A 15,880-nucleotide genomic window follows, 5' to 3' on the forward strand; every position below is an offset into this window, starting at 1 on the left:
ACGGAGGCTGAAGGACGACCTGATCGGAGTTTATAAAATTATGAGAGGTATAGGTAGGGTGAATTGTTCGAAGCTTTTTCCCAGGCAGAAATGACAATTACATGGGGGCACAAGTTCAAGATAAGGGGGGTGAAGATTCAGTGGAGATGTGCAGGGGAAGTTTATTTTTACAAAGAAGGTGGTGGGGGCCTGGAATGCACTGCCGAGTGAGATGGTTGAGGCAGTTACATTAGCCACATTTAAGACATACCTTGATAGGCATATGAACGGACGGGAAATAGAGGGATATAAACGGTTGGTCTAAATATGTAAGCGTGATCGGTGCAGGTTTGGAGGGCTGAAGGGCCTGTTCTTGTCTTGTAGTGTTCTTTGTTCTTTTGTTCATTCCATTTGAATACTGGTTAAATTTTAATGTCAGCAAACACTGAGAATTTTTCAGTGTTCTGCTGGAGCTGCATGGTGGCACAGTGGCTTGCACTGCTGCCTCACAGCGCCGGGGTCCGAGTTCAATTCCTGGCTTAGGTCACTGTCTGTGTGGAATTTGGATGTTCTGTCTGTATCTGCGTGGGTTTTCTCCAGGTGCTCCGGTTTCCCCTCTCAGTCCAAAGATGTGCAGGTTAGGTGAATTGGCCATGCTGACTCGAACAAGTTCTGGAGTGTGGCGACGAGGGGATTTTCACAGTAACTTCATTAACTTGCTTGTGACTAATAAATAAACTTTTTAACTTCACTGTTTACCTTGTTAGTAAAGTTAAATTGCTCAGAATCTGGTACCAAGATGAAGAGAGGACAACTCCATATACCTTTCTCAGCTGGCTGGACAGCTGGTTTGAGATGCGGAACGACACCAACAGCACGGGTTCAATTCCCATACTGGTTGAAGTTATTCATGACTTCTTAACCTCGCCCCATATCTGAGGCGTGGTGATCCTCAGATTAAACCAACACCAGTCAGCACGCCATCTCAAATGGGAGAGCAGCCTATGGTTATCTGGGACTATGGGAACTTTACCTTAATCCAGAGGCCCAGGGTAATGCTTTGGGGACTCAGGTTCAAATCCTACCATGGCATGTGTTGAAATTCAAATTCAATACAAATCTGGAATTTAAAAAAGTCCATGAAAGCATTATCAATTGTAAAAGCCCATCTCACTCCCTATCAATCTACTTGTCACAGATGCGTCTGTCAATGACAGTAATAGTAGGAATGACTGCTTCACAGTACTTGTGGGTACAGAAGAAGTTTACCAGGATGATGCCTGGACATACTCATAATGTCAGTCTTCAGCCAATATATTGAGTATATTAGCTGTGAGGAGAGGTTGGATAAACTTGGTTTGTTCTCACTGGAACAGTGGAGGTTAAGGGGTGACCTGAAAGAGATTTACAAGATTATGAGCGGTATGGACAGAGTGGATAATCATATGCTCTTTCTTAGGGTAGAAAAGTCAAGGGGACATAAGTTTAAGGTGCGTGGGGAAAAGTTTAGAGGAGATATGCGAGGTGAGTTTTTTTACATAGAGGGTTGGTGACTGGAACACACTGCCCGGGACGTGGTGGGAGCAGGTACGATAGTGGCATTTAAGAGGCAACGAGACAAATACATGAATACAATGGGCATGGAAGGATATGGACTTCATAAGTGCATATGGTTTTAGCTTAGGTAGGCATCATGATTGGCGCAAGCTTGGAAGGCTGCAGGACCTGTTCTGTGCTGTACTTCTCTTTGTTCACATGAAGGATACCCTCTTTTGTGTTATGTGGCACCACTACCATGCCAAACTGATGTAAAAATTCAAAACTGGGTGTTCATGAGGAACGTTGGGCCATCAGCAGCAATAGAATTGTTCTCCATCATAATCTGTAACCTCATGACCTGGCATATTCCCCCACTCTACAATTACCATCAAATCAGGGGATCAATTCTGGCTCAATGAAGAGGCATACCTGGTGAAGCTACAACATAGTTGTATTGGTGTGCCAAACAGAAAAGACAGCATGTGGCAGGCAGCTAAGAAATCCCACTGCCAAGCTCTGCGGTCCTGCCACATCCAGTCATGAATGTTACAGTAGGATGAGACTTCACAAATATCCGCAGATTCAATGAGGAGAAAATCCAAATTGTCAATGCAAAAGACAAGTTGAAGCATTTGCAACAGTCTTCAGCCAACAAGTGCTAAATGGTTGATCCACTGTGGCCTTCTCCAGAGGTCTGCAGCATCACAGATGTCAGTCTTCAGCCATTCGATTCACTCCAAGTGATATCAAGAAACAACTGAAAGCACTGCTTACAGAAAAGGCAATGGACCCTGGTAAATTTCCAGTAATAGTCCTGAAGACTTGTGCTCTTTAGCCAAACTGTTCCAATATTGCTACAACACTGGCATTCATCTGGTAATGTGTAAAACTGCCCAAGTATGTCCTGTCTGTAAAAAGCAGACAAATCCAACCTGGCTAGTTACTGCCCCATCAGTCTATTCTTGATCATCAGCAAAATGATGGAAAGTGTGATTGCTGGTTCCCATCGAGCAACACTTATTCAACAATAGATTGGTCACAGATATTCAGTTTGGCACCTGACCTCATTACAGTCTTATTCCAAACATGGGCAAAGAGCTGAACTCCAAAGGTAAAGTGAGAATGACTGCCCTTGCCGTCAATGCTTCATTTGTCCAAATGTGGCATCAAGGAGCCCTTACAAAACTGGAGTTAATAGCAATTGGTGAGAACACTCTGTTGGTTGGAGTCATACCTATCCCAAGGAAGATGGTTGAGGCTGTTGAGGGTCAGTCATCTAAATCCCAGAATATCACTTCAGGAATTCCTCAGGATAGTGTTCTAGACCCAGTCGTCTTTTACTGTTTCATCAATGTCCTTCCTCCATCATAAGGTCAGAAGTAAGATTGTTTGAAGATAATTGCACAATGTCCGGCACCGTTTGTGACTGCTCATACTGAAGCAATCTATGCCTATGTGCAGCAAGACCTGAACAATGATAAGCGGCAAGTAACATTTGCACCACATATGTGCCAGGCAGTGACTATTTCCAACATGTGAAAATTCAACCAATTTCCCTTGTCACTCATTGGCATTACTGTTGCTGAATCCCCTAATATTAACATCCTAGGGGGTTACTGTTGATCAGAAACTGAGCAGGACCAGCATATAAATACGTCTGGTCCAGCTCAAGCTAGGAATTCTGCAATGAGTAACTTATTTTCTGATTCCCCAAAGCCTACAAGTACAAGTTAGGAGTGTGATGGAATACCCTCCATTTTTCAGGATGAACGCAACTCCAACAACACTCAAGAAGCTCAACATTTTCCAGGCCAAAGGAGCCCACTTGATTGGCACCCCATTCACCATATTGAACATAGAATCCCACCACCACTGACACACAGTAGTAGCAGCGTGTACCATTTACAAGATACACTGCAGTAACTCACCACGGCTCCTTTGACAGTACCTTCCAAATCCATGATCTCTTACCACTTTGTGTTAATCAGATTCTCGCCAGTTTGTGGAGTCAGAGCTAAAACTTTGCTGGTAAGAGTTTATTGACTCAGTCCACAGTCAACACTATTGCACCACCCTTACCAGCTATCCCCATTTATAGGTTTACAAATACCCATTACTTGTTCAACAATGTCATCGCTCTTAAACTTCAACAAGTGGCCCAACAATGGCTTACTAAAGGCTTAATATTAAATTCAAAGAGAAGTCATCTAAAGTTACTAGAAAAAGTAGCTAGCCTGAGGATTGAGAGCAGTTCAGAATTCAGCAAAGGAAGACCAAGAGATTGTTACGGCGGGGAGGCTGCGGAATAGAGTATGAGAGCAAACTTGTAATTAACACAAAAGTTGACTGTGAAAGCTTCTGGAAGTATATAAAAAGAAAAAAACTTCATGAATACAAATTATAATACAGCACAATAAAATGGGAGAGCAATTAAACAACTACTTGTTGTATCTTGACAGTGGAAGACACAAATAATTTCCCAGAAATGCTAAGGAACCAAAGATCTAGTGTAAAGGAGGAATTGAAGGAAATTCCTAAATAAAATAGTACTGGGGAAATTAATGGACTGACAGCTGACAAATCCCCAGAGCCTAATAATCTACGACTCTGAATACTAAACGAGGTGACTGTGAATATAGTGGTTTTATTGTCATGTTCCAAAATTCTATAAATTCTGGAACAGTCCTGGCAGGTTGGAGGGTTGGAAAATGTAACCCCACTATCTGAAATAGGACAAAGGCAGAACACTGGGAATTGCAGCCCCATTAGCCTAACATAAGTAGCAGGGAAAATAGTAGAGTCCATTATAAGAGATGTGATAAAGCAAATTTAGAAAGTATCAATGTAATTAGACAAAGTCAGCACGAATTTATGAAAGGGAAATCACGTTTGACAAACCTACTGGAGTTTTTTGAGGGCATAATTAGTAGAATAGATCAGAGTGAACCAGTGGATGTGGTGTATTTGGATTTTCAGAAAGGTTTTGGCAAAGTCCCACATTGGCGGGGACATTAAGTACAAGAGTTGGGAAATCATATTGTGGCTATATAAAACCTTGATTTAAGCCATATTTGAAGTATTGCATGCAGTTTTAGTCACCTTTGGCAGTCACCACACTACCAGAGGAACATGGAAGCTTTGGAGAGAGTGCAAAGAAGGTTCACCAGGATATTGCCTGGTCTTGAGGGTGTTCGCTATGAGGAGAGGTTGAATAAAGTAGATTGTTTTCATTGGAAAGACAAACTGAGGAGAGACCTGATGAAGGCCTACAAAATTATAAGAGGCATAGACAGGGTGGATAGTCAGAGGCTTTTTCACAGGGTGGAAGTGACAATTATAAGGAGGTTCAGTTTCAACGTGAGAAGGGGATGTGCAGGGGAGGTTTTTCCACATGGGGAGTGGTGGGTGCCTGGAATGTGCTGCCAAAGGAGGTGGTGGAAGCAGGCACATTAGCAACATTTAAGAGGCATCTGGATGGGTATATGAATAGGAAGGGAATAGAGGGATACGGACTGAGTAAGGGCAGAAGGGTTTTTTGGAGTTTAATTGTGGCATCATGATTGGCACGAGCTTTGAGAGCAAAAGAGCCTGTCCCTGTGCTGCACTGTTCTTTGTTATAAGAGGTTAGTGTGCAAAATTAAAATACTTGGAATGTTGGTAATATATTGGCATGGATTGGAAATTGGTTAGTAGACGGAAAACAAAGTTGGAGTATTGTGTGCAGTTTTGGTTGCCACACTAACAAAAAGAAGCTTTAGAGAGTGCAAAGAAGGTTCACCTGGTGGCACAGTGATTAACACTGCTGCTTCACAGGACCAGGGACCAGAGTTCAATTTCAGCTCAGGTCACTGTCTATGTGGAGTTTGTACGTTCTGCCTGTGTCTGTGTGGGTTGATTGGCATGCTAATTTGCCCCTTTAGTGTCAGGGGACTAGCAGGAAAATACTTGGAGTTACAGGAATGGGCCTGGGTGGGATCATTGTCGATGTATGCTCGATGGGCCAAATGGCCTCCTTCTGCACTGTAGGGATTCTAAGAAATGGATTTTTTTTTAAATTGGCAGGTGGTAACTGACGTGGTCATGCAGGGATCAGTGCTTGGGTACCTACCAGCTGTTCTCAGTATACATCAGTGATTTGGATGAGGGAACCAAAAGTAATATTCCATGTTTGCTGATGACATGAAACTTGGTGGAAATGTGAGTGGTGAGGAGAATGTTAAGAGGCTTCTAAATGATTTGGACAAATTGAGTCAGTGGGCAAATACATGGCAGGTGCAGTATAATGTGGATAAATGTGAAATTATCCATTCTGAATGGAGAAACAGAATGGCAGAGTATTATTTAAATGTTGATAAATTGTAAAATGTTGTTGTACAAAGCGACCTTAGTGTCACTGAAAACAGCAGGCACGTAAAGGCAAATGGTATGTTGGCCTTTGTTTCAAGAGGTCGTGAGTACTGGAGTCTTAGTGCAGCTGTACATTATTAAGGATGCGATAATAGCACATTTAGAAAATATCAATAAAATTAGACAAAGTCAACATGAATTTATGAAAAGGAAACATAAGAACTAGGAATCTGGCCTCTTGAGCCTGCTCCGCCATTCAATAAGATTACGGCTGATCTTTTTGTGGACTCAACTCCACTTACCCACCTGCTCACCATAACCCTTAATTCCATTACTGTTCAAAAATTTATCTATCCTTGCCTTAAAAACATTCAATGAGTTGGCCTCAACAGCTTCACTGGGCAGGGAGTTTCACAGAATCACAACCCTTTGTGTGAAGAAGGTCCTCCTCAACTCAGTCCTAAAACTGCTTCCTCTTATTTTCAGGCTATGCCCCCAAGTTCTAGTTTCACCTGCCAGTGGAAAAAACTTCCCTGCTTCTAATCTATTCCCTTCATAATCTTAAATGTTTCAATAAGATCTCCCCTCATTCTTCTGAATTCTAATGAGTATAACCCCAGTCTACTCAGTCTCTCCTCATAAGCCAACCCTCTCAACTCCAGAATCAACCTAGTGAATCTCCTCTGCACCCCCTCCAGTGCCAGTATATCCTTTCTCAACTAAGGAGACCAAAACTGTACATAGTACTCCAGGTGTGGCTTCACCAGCACCTTATACAGCTGCAACATAATCTCACTGTTTTTAAACTCATCTCTCTAGCAATGAAGGACAAAATTCCATTTGCCTTCTTAATTACCTGCAAACCAACTCCTTGAGATTCCTGCACAAGGACACCCAGGTCCCTCTGCACAGCAGCATGCTGCAATTTTTTACCATTTAAATAATAGTCCATCTTGCTATCAAAATGGATGACCTCACATTTACCAGCACTGTACTCTATCTGCCAGACCCTCACCCTCTCACTTAGGTTATCTATATCCCTTTGCAGACTTTCAGCGTCCTCTGCACACTTTGCTCTGCTACCCATCTCTGCGAATTTTGACATAGTACACTTTGTCCCCAATTCTAAATCATCTAAATAAATCGTAAACAAATTAGAAAAACAAAAGGAGTTTTTTGAGGACATCACTGGTAGAATAGATGAGAGTGAAACAGTGAATGGGGTGTGCATTTGGATTTTCAAAAATTTTTGGTAAAGTCCCACATTGGGCAGGTGAGACCACACCTGCAGTATTATGTGTAGTTTTAGTTTATTTTAAAAATTGTACACTTGCCATGGAGAGATTGCAGTGAGGGTTCACTGGACTGATTGCTGGGAGGCAGGCTTGTTGTATGAAGAGAGTTTGGGTCAAATAAGTCTATATTCACTGGAATTTAGAAGAATGAATGAACATAATTTGAAATTCTAATATTTGGATAAATTGGATGCAACAATATTGTTTCCTCTGACCTGTTGGGGGGGTTGGTTCAAGAACCAACAGTCTCAGGATACAAGGTAAGGCCATTTAGGAATGTGATGAGGAGAAACATCTTCATTTGTAGGTTGGTGAATCTTTAGAATCCTCTGATCCAGAAGGCTGTGGCAAGGCCAAGTCACTGAATATAGTTACCAAGGAAATTATTAGATTTCTGGCCTCTAACGATGTCAAGTGGAGAGCATGGCAGCATGGAGATGAGATCGAGGATCAGCCCTGATCATAATGAATAGAACATAGAACGCTACAGCGCAGAACAGGCCCTTCGGCCCACGATGTTGCGCCGACCAGTTAAAAAACAATGACCCTCTAACGTAAACCAAACCCTTTCCATCCATAAACCTATCCACGGATCTCTTAAACGCCCCCAAACTAGGCGCATTTACAACTGCAGCAGGCAGGGCATTCCAATCCCTCACCACCCTCTGGGTAAAGAACCTACCCCTGATATCTGTCCTATAACTACCACCCCTTAATTTAAAGCTATGCCCCCTCGTGCTAGCTTTCTCCATCCGAGGAAAAAGGCTATCACTGTCCACCCTATCCAAACCTCTAATCATCTTATATGTTTCAATAAGGTCCCCTCGCAGCCGCCGCCTTTCTAACGAAAACAACCTCAAATCCCTCAGTCTCTCCTCATAGGACCTCCCCTCCATAGAACATAGAACATAGAACATTACAGCGCAGAACAGGCCCTTCGGCCCACGATGTTGCGCCGACCAGTTAAAAAAAAAACAACAACAATGACCCACTAACCTAAACCAATCCCTTTTCGTCCATAAACCTGTCCACAGACCTCTTAAACGCCCCCAAACTAGGCGCATTTACAACTGCAGCAGGCAGGGCATTCCAATCCCTCACCATCCTCTGGGTAAAGAACCTACCCCTGACATCTGTCCTATAACTACCCCCCCTTAGTTTAAAGCCATGCCCCCTCGTGCTAGATTTTTCCATCAGAGGAAAAAGGCTATCACTATCCACCCTATCTAAACCTCTAATCATCTTATATGTTTCAATAAGATCCCCTCTTAGCCGCCTTCTTTCCAGCGAAAACAACCCCAAATCCCACAGCCTCTCCTCATAGGATCTCCCCTCCATACCAGGCAACATCCTGGTAAACCTCCTCTGCACCCTCTCCAAAGCCTCCACATTCTTCCTGTAATGTGGGGACCAGAACTGCACACAATACTCCAAGTGCGGCCGCACCAGAGTTGTGTACAGTTGCAACATAACGCTACGACTCCTAAATTCAGTCCCCCTACCAATAAACGCCAAGACACTGTATGCCTTCTTAACAACCTTATCTACTTGATTCCCAACTTTCAGGGATCTATGTACACATACACGTAGATCCCTCTGCTCCTCCACACTATTCAAAGTCTTCCCGTTAGCCCTATACTCAACACATCTGTTATTCCTACCAAAGTGAATTACCTCACATTTCTCTGCATTAAACTCCATCCGCCACCTCTCGGCCCAGCTCTGCAACCTGTCTAAGTCTTCCTGCAAACTATGACACCCTTCCTCACTATCTACCACACCTCCGACTTTGGTGTCATCAGCAAATTTACTGATCCACCCAACTATACCCTCATCCAGATCATTAATAAAAATTACAAACAGCAGTGGCCCCAACACAGATCCCTGAGGCACACCACTTGTAACCGAACTCCATGATGAATATTTACCGTCAACCACTACCCTCTGTCTCCTATCCGCTAGCCAATTCCTAATCCAGTTCCCTGGATCACCCCCAATCCCATACATCTGCATTTTGTGCAGAAGCCTACCATGGTGAACCTTATCAAACGCCTTACTAAAATCCATATACACCACGTCCACTGCCTTACCCCCATCCACCTCTTTGGTCACTTTCTCAAAAAACTCAATAAGGTTAGTAAGGCACGACCTACCCGCCACAAAACCATGCTGACTATCTCCAATCAACTCATTACTCTCCAAATAACTATAAATCCTATCCCTAATAATTTTTTCCAAAACCTTGCCCACAACAGAAGTGAGACTCACCGGTCTATAATTCCCGGGGAAGTCTCTGTTCCCCTTCTTAAACAATGGGACAACATTCGCTAACCTCCAATCATCTGGTACTATACCAGAGGCCAACGACGACCTGAAGATCAGAGCCAGAGGCTCTGCAATCACTTCTCTTGCCTCCCAGAGAATCCTGGGGTAAATCCCATCCGGACCAGGGGACTTATCTATTTTCAGACCCTCCAGAATATCCAGCACATCCTCCTTATCAACTGTAACACTGTCAATTCTACTCCCCTGCAACCCAGTGTCCTCCTCAGCTATATCCATGTCCCCCTGCATGAACACCGAAGAGAAATATTGGTTCAATGCTTCACCAATCTCCTCCGGTTCCACACATAACTTCCCTCTGCCGTCTATAACTGGCCCTAACCTTGCCCTAACCAACCTTCTGTTCTTGACATACCTATAGAACGCCTTAGGATTCTCCTTAACCCTATCAGCCAAAGTCTTCTCATGTCCTCTTTTAGCCCTTCTTAGCTCGCTCTTCAACTCCCTCCTAGCCAATCTAAAGCTCTCTAGTGCACTATCCGAGCGCTCACGTCTCATCCGAACATAAGCCTCCTTTTTCTTTTTAACCAACGAATCAACTTTTTTGGTGCACCACGGTTCCCTAGCCTTACCAATTCCACCTTGCCTGACAGGGACATACCTATCACAGACTCGCAGTAGCTGCTCCTTGAAAAAACTCCACATTTCGGACGTTCCCAATCCCTGTAATCTCCTAGTCCAACCTATGATTCCTAATTCTCTCCTAATAGCCTCATAATTACCCTTCCCCCAGCTAAAACCACTGGCCCGAGGTTCATGCCTATCCCTTTCCATCACTAAGGTGAACGTAACCGAATTGTGGTCACTATCACCAAAATGCACACCAACTTCCAAATCCAACACCTGATCTGGCTCATTTCCCAGCACCAAATCCAATATAGCCTCACCTCTAGTTGGCCTATCTACATACTGAGTCAAAAAACCTTTCTGCACACTTTGCACAAAAACTGACCCCTCTAACGAGCTAGAGCTATAACAATTCCAATCAATATTAGTAAAGTTAAAATCCCCCATAACAATTACCCTATTACTTTCACTCCTAACCAGGATCGTCTCCGCAATTCTTTCCTCAACCTCTCTAGAACTTTTTGGAGGTCTATAAAAGACTCCCAACAGGGTGACCTCTCCTCTCCCATTTCTAATCTCCGCCCATACTACCTCAACAGACAAGTCCTCATCAAACCTCCTCTCTGACACTGTAATACAATCCCTGACCAATAATGCTACCCCTCCCCCCCTTCTACCTCCTTCTCTACTTCGACTAAAACATTTAAACCCCGGGACCTGCAGCATCCATTCCTGCCCCTGCTCTATCCATGTCTCTGAAATGGCCACAACATCGAAGTCCCAGGTACTGATCCACGCTGCAAGTTCACCCACTTTATTGCGAATACTCCTCGCATTGAAGTATACACATTTCAAACCCTGCTCCACCCCACCCCTGCGATGCCATGCATTGCAGTCCCCATCCATGCACCCCTCACTTTCAACCCCTCTACTCAGGATCCATACCAGGCAACATCCTGGTAAACCTCCTCTGCACCCTCTCCAAAGCCTCCACATCCTTCCTATAATGTGGGGACCAGAACTGCACACAATACTCCAAGTGCGGACGCACCAGAGTTTTGTACAGTTGCAACATGACGCTGCGGCTCCTAAATTCAATCCCCCTACCAATAAACGCCAAGACACCGTATGCCTTCCTAACAACCCTATCTACTTGATTCCCAACTTTCAGGGATCTATGTACACATACACCTAGATCCCTCTGTTCATCCACACTATTCAGAGTCCTACGGTTAGCCCTATACTCTACACATCTGTTATTCCTGCCAAAGTGAATTACCTCACACTTTTCCGCATTAAACTCCATCCTCCACCTCTCGGCCCAGCTCTGCAACTTGTCCAAGTTTCCCTGTAGACTAAGACACCCTTCCTCACTATCTACCACACCTCCGACTTTGGTGTCATCAGCAAATTTACTAATCCACCCAACTATACCCTCATCCAGATCATTTATAAAAATTACAAACAGCAGTGGCCCCAAAACAGATCCCTGAGGCACACCACTCGTAACTGAACTCCATGTCGAATACTTACCATCAACCACCACCCTCTGTCTCCTATCCGCCAGCCAATTCCTAATCCAATTTCCTAAATCACCCTCAATCCCATACATCTGCAATTTCTGCAGAAGGCTTCCATGGTGAACCTTATCAAACAAATGGCAGAGCAGGCTCAATGGGCTGAATTTCCTATTCCTATTTTCTGTGTTTTATGCAATTGCCATTAAACCTAGGCCTAAGATGTTCTATCGGAGAGTTGGTGCAAACTTGATGAGCTGAATGGCCTTCTTCTACACTAAGGATTCTATGGCAGCAGGCGTGTGGGAACACCACCAACTGCAAATTCCCCTCCAAGCCACACACTATCCTGATGTAGAACAACATCACTGTTGTTGGGTAAAAACCCCTGGAACCCCCTCCCTAACAGCACTGTGGGTGTACCTATGCTACTTGGACTGCAGTGAATCAAGAAGATATCTCACTACATCCTTCTTAAATATTAGACTCTACTAATCAATTTATGCTGTTGCTTTTTTGGAAAATAATTTGATTTGTTTCAGTGGAATAAAGTACCTACTGGTGTGTAAATTCTGCCAGATGCAAGTTTTGTCTAACTTGTATGAATTAGTTGTAAATTATGTCCACAAATTACACTGAATTTTCCTGATGAATTGTAATTTATTTCATTAACAGTTGACTCTGTCTTTTCATTTATAGTCGATGTGTGTCAAATCAATGTCCTCTTCTAGATTCAGGAACTATGGGTACAAAAGGACACACGGAGGTCATTGTGCCAAACCTGACGGAGAGTTACAACAGCCATGTAAGTGAATTGCTTCTAAACAGTGCAATAGCCCAAATGTTTTGCCTCTAACTCACAGTCAAATTGAGAAAATTGAATTATTAGGACAAAAATGCGAGAGAGAGAAATGCAAATGTTTAGTAACAAATCATACTATAGAATTTTAAAATTAATTTGCCCAAGTGTACTGCTGGCAGTAGACCTCTGACTTTAAACATGCAGTTTTTCCAATCATGAAAGAAGAAGGGTGTAATTTTCCAGCCATGATAGTCAAGTGTGTAAAATTCAGAGTAAAAGTTGGATTTCTGCTGACAGAAAAGCAAGTCAAAATTTTCCCCTCGGCATTTTTACGATGGCCTCATGCTGGGTCAACTTGCCTGCCGACATGTCAGGAACCCAATTTACATGCTTCAACATCTTAAATGCTCATTAAAAATGCAACTCACTTGAATCACATTCTCCTGTCTAATTATGTGTCTCAGTAGCGGGAAATCAGACCTGTCTGATTCATGACTAGGTTTAGGTATGCAGCTGCCAACCTTCACTCATTTCTTCAAGGTACATACAGCTTTCAGATCAGCCATGATCTTATTGAATGGTGGGGCAGGCTTGAAGGGCTAGATGGCCTACTCCTGCTCCTATTTCTTACGTTCTTATGTTCTTTGAAATTCTATCTGCAACAGCACTGCTTCAACTCATCACCGCTGCCAAAGCTGTTCTCTTATGCAAGGTGTGGGGTTCACAGACAGGGCTTTTTGCATTGAATACTTCAGTGCAGAGACATTTACATTGGGTGCTGCAGACAGGGCTGCACTGTACCAGCAGAGTCCAGCATGGTGGTGTAGATTGCTGAGTAGTTAGCGACATGAGGGTGAAGGGAACAGGCAAGTTGGGGGAACGGCAGACAGACTGGGGGTACTGGGAACAAGGGAGGGAGGGGAGGATAGCAGAGGGATGACTGGGGTGGGAGAGCTGGAGTTCAACATGGGAGGGATGTGTGTCAGCTCAGTTTTCAGTTACTAGGAGGCAAGGTGCGAGGGGCAAGGTTTAAAGGAGATGTACGAGGCAAGTTTTTTTACACAGAGGGCGGTGGGTGTCTGGAACTCGTTACCGGGGGAGGTGGTGGAAGCAGATACGATAGTGACATTTAGGGGGCATCTTGACAAGTACATGAATAGGATGGGAATAGAGGGTTTTAGTTCAGTCGGGCAGCATGGTTGGTGCAGGCTTGGGCTGAAGGGCCTGTTCCTGTACTAGCATTGTTCTTTGTTCAGGAGGAGGATTGGTAGGGTGAGTACAGCACTAGAGGAAGAAGGTGCATGCACTCAATTTCTTGCAAACGCCTCATTGCAGGAATCCACAGGAGAGCTATGCAGCATCTTTTGGCCCTTAACACATGAATCTATAAATAAAGGAGCTGATTGATGCTGTCTACAGTAACATTCACCATTATATAAAGTTCACAATGGATGAAGCTAGTCAGACTGCCAGATTTCTAGGATATGCAGCAATCTCTGGCTGCCCAAGATGCAGGGAGCAATCGATTACTCACAAAAGCTCCCTGGCAGCAGCCCCGATCTTCATTAAAACAAAAGGGCTCCAATCTACCAGTGTTGGGCTGTTTTCCGATCTCACACTTGTGTTAGGTACCCTGTGAGTTCTCCTAACTTCTCCATCCTGAGTTATTCTTAGATGTCAAATATATTTGAAGGGCTGTGATGCATACAGGGTTGGCTGCAATGTTTCGTGGGGTATTTGTTGAAGAGATGGCTCATGGCACCTGTGCACTGTCCTCAAAGTGCCTCAGAGGCAAGATACAATATGACACGATCTCTAAGACAATGTCTGTCAGAACAAGCATTGGCATCCTGAAGATGCATTTCTGTTGTTTGACAAACTCAGGTGGCATTCTGCAGTACTGTCCAGGGAGGGTGTCCTACATCATCGTAGTCTGTTGCACCTTGCACAATCTGTCACTTCAGAGGAGAGATAATTGTTATGGGGAGACATGGAGGAGAAAGTGCTTTCCTTGAATGAGAAGAACTTAAAAGGGCAAGGACGTGAGGAGGGCAATGATAGTCAGCTTCCATGTGAGAATGCCATCACATGGTATGACACAGAACATATGCCGCAACACACTGATAGCCTCAAGATTCCAGCAAGAGTAAGATCCGGGCAAGGGAAATTGAGTGGATTTCTTCTGTCCCTTAGCACCATGCCAGTGATTGGAAACATCATTACAAGTAGCCATATCATGAGCAAGGTCAGCATTTGGTCTTGGGCCTGTGACCCTAAAGGATAACAAAGTCCTCATTCTTAGAAAGGTCAGCACCCAAAGTTGCATATAGCGAGGTGAAAGGCTGCACACTAGTGCAAACTCTGCATCAGTTGGCAATTGTTGCCACCTGTAGGAGAAATTTCCAGTAACCACAGAGATTTGCACATGGTCAAAGAGACCATAATGATTCCAGGTCATATCCTTTCACATGCTCATTGAACACAATTCAGTGTTTATTAAACAGCAGCCCTATAAGACACATGATCACACATAATTCCATGGTGTTTTGCAAGGCTTAAAGGATCAGATCTTGCATGACATGAGGAGTGAGAGACTTAACATGTCTGCAGAACAAAGGGAGGCAATCATGAGTGGGAGCTTGGGTCATGTTCATAAATCGAGGGCTTATAGACTCATGCAAGAGGCATTGATATGATGAGACTATTTTCATGAACTTCAAATGTATTTATAAAGGTATATGATTTATATAGTGAGTGAAAACCTATGCCAGCCTTGTGGTCCCAGTATTTCTTAATGTTTCTTGCCTATAAGACCATAAGATATAGAAGCAGAATTAGGCCAATGGATAAATCGTTGGGTGAATGAAGAGAAAATGAGGAGAACTGGCATAGTTCATCAAAGAAAGCAATACCAGTGTATAAGACTTTGGGTGGAATTTTCCATTCTGGAGACTAAGCATGGTGGCAGGAGGGATAAAACAGCTGGACAGCAAGGGTGAGCTCTTGCACCATATGTATACTTGAAATCTCATTAAATATGCAATATTCAGTCATGGCTGATTTGATTCTCCTCCCCATTCTCCTACCTTTTCATCACAACCCTTGATCCTCTTATTGATCAAGAACCTATCCATCTCTGTCTTAAAGTCACTTAATGATCTGGCATCTACAGCCCTCAGTATCAATGAGTTCCACAGACTCACCACCCTTTGGCTGAAGATACCATTATAAGAATGTGAGACTGGAGTGAGCAGAAGCTTGTTTTACCCTGGCACAGCAAATTAAATCACTGGCCCTCTTCCTGCAATGCAGGACATTTCTTTTTGGGTCCCAGCAACACAGACCTCTGCAGGAACCCCCTCCAAGGCCAACAAGATGAGATAGGCACATCTATTGGTTCCACCCTGCAAGAGGACATCACAGGATTGGCAGACTGCATTGAGGAGAGCCACAAAGGAGTTATGGCTGAACCTTGGGGTGCTTCTTTCTCC

At 43.7% G+C, this 15,880-nt stretch overlaps 1 protein-coding gene across 2 annotated transcripts in view; it reads left to right on the forward strand.

The window, feature by feature from the left end:
- Nucleotides 1-15,880, forward strand: part of uba6 (ubiquitin like modifier activating enzyme 6) — a 236,257-nt gene that overhangs the window by 153,691 nt on the left and 66,686 nt on the right. For both annotated transcript variants that reach the window (XM_080188556.1, XM_080188557.1), the window contains one exon: nucleotides 12,287-12,392. In XM_080188556.1, coding sequence (XP_080044682.1) covers nucleotides 12,287-12,392 — 106 coding nt within the window. The remainder of the gene's footprint in view (nucleotides 1-12,286; nucleotides 12,393-15,880) is intronic.

This window comes from Carcharhinus amblyrhynchos, chromosome 5 (assembly GCF_965287045.1).
Source record: "Carcharhinus amblyrhynchos chromosome 5, sCarAmb.v2.hapA, whole genome shotgun sequence".
Taxonomy (NCBI): Eukaryota; Metazoa; Chordata; class Chondrichthyes; order Carcharhiniformes; family Carcharhinidae; genus Carcharhinus; species Carcharhinus amblyrhynchos.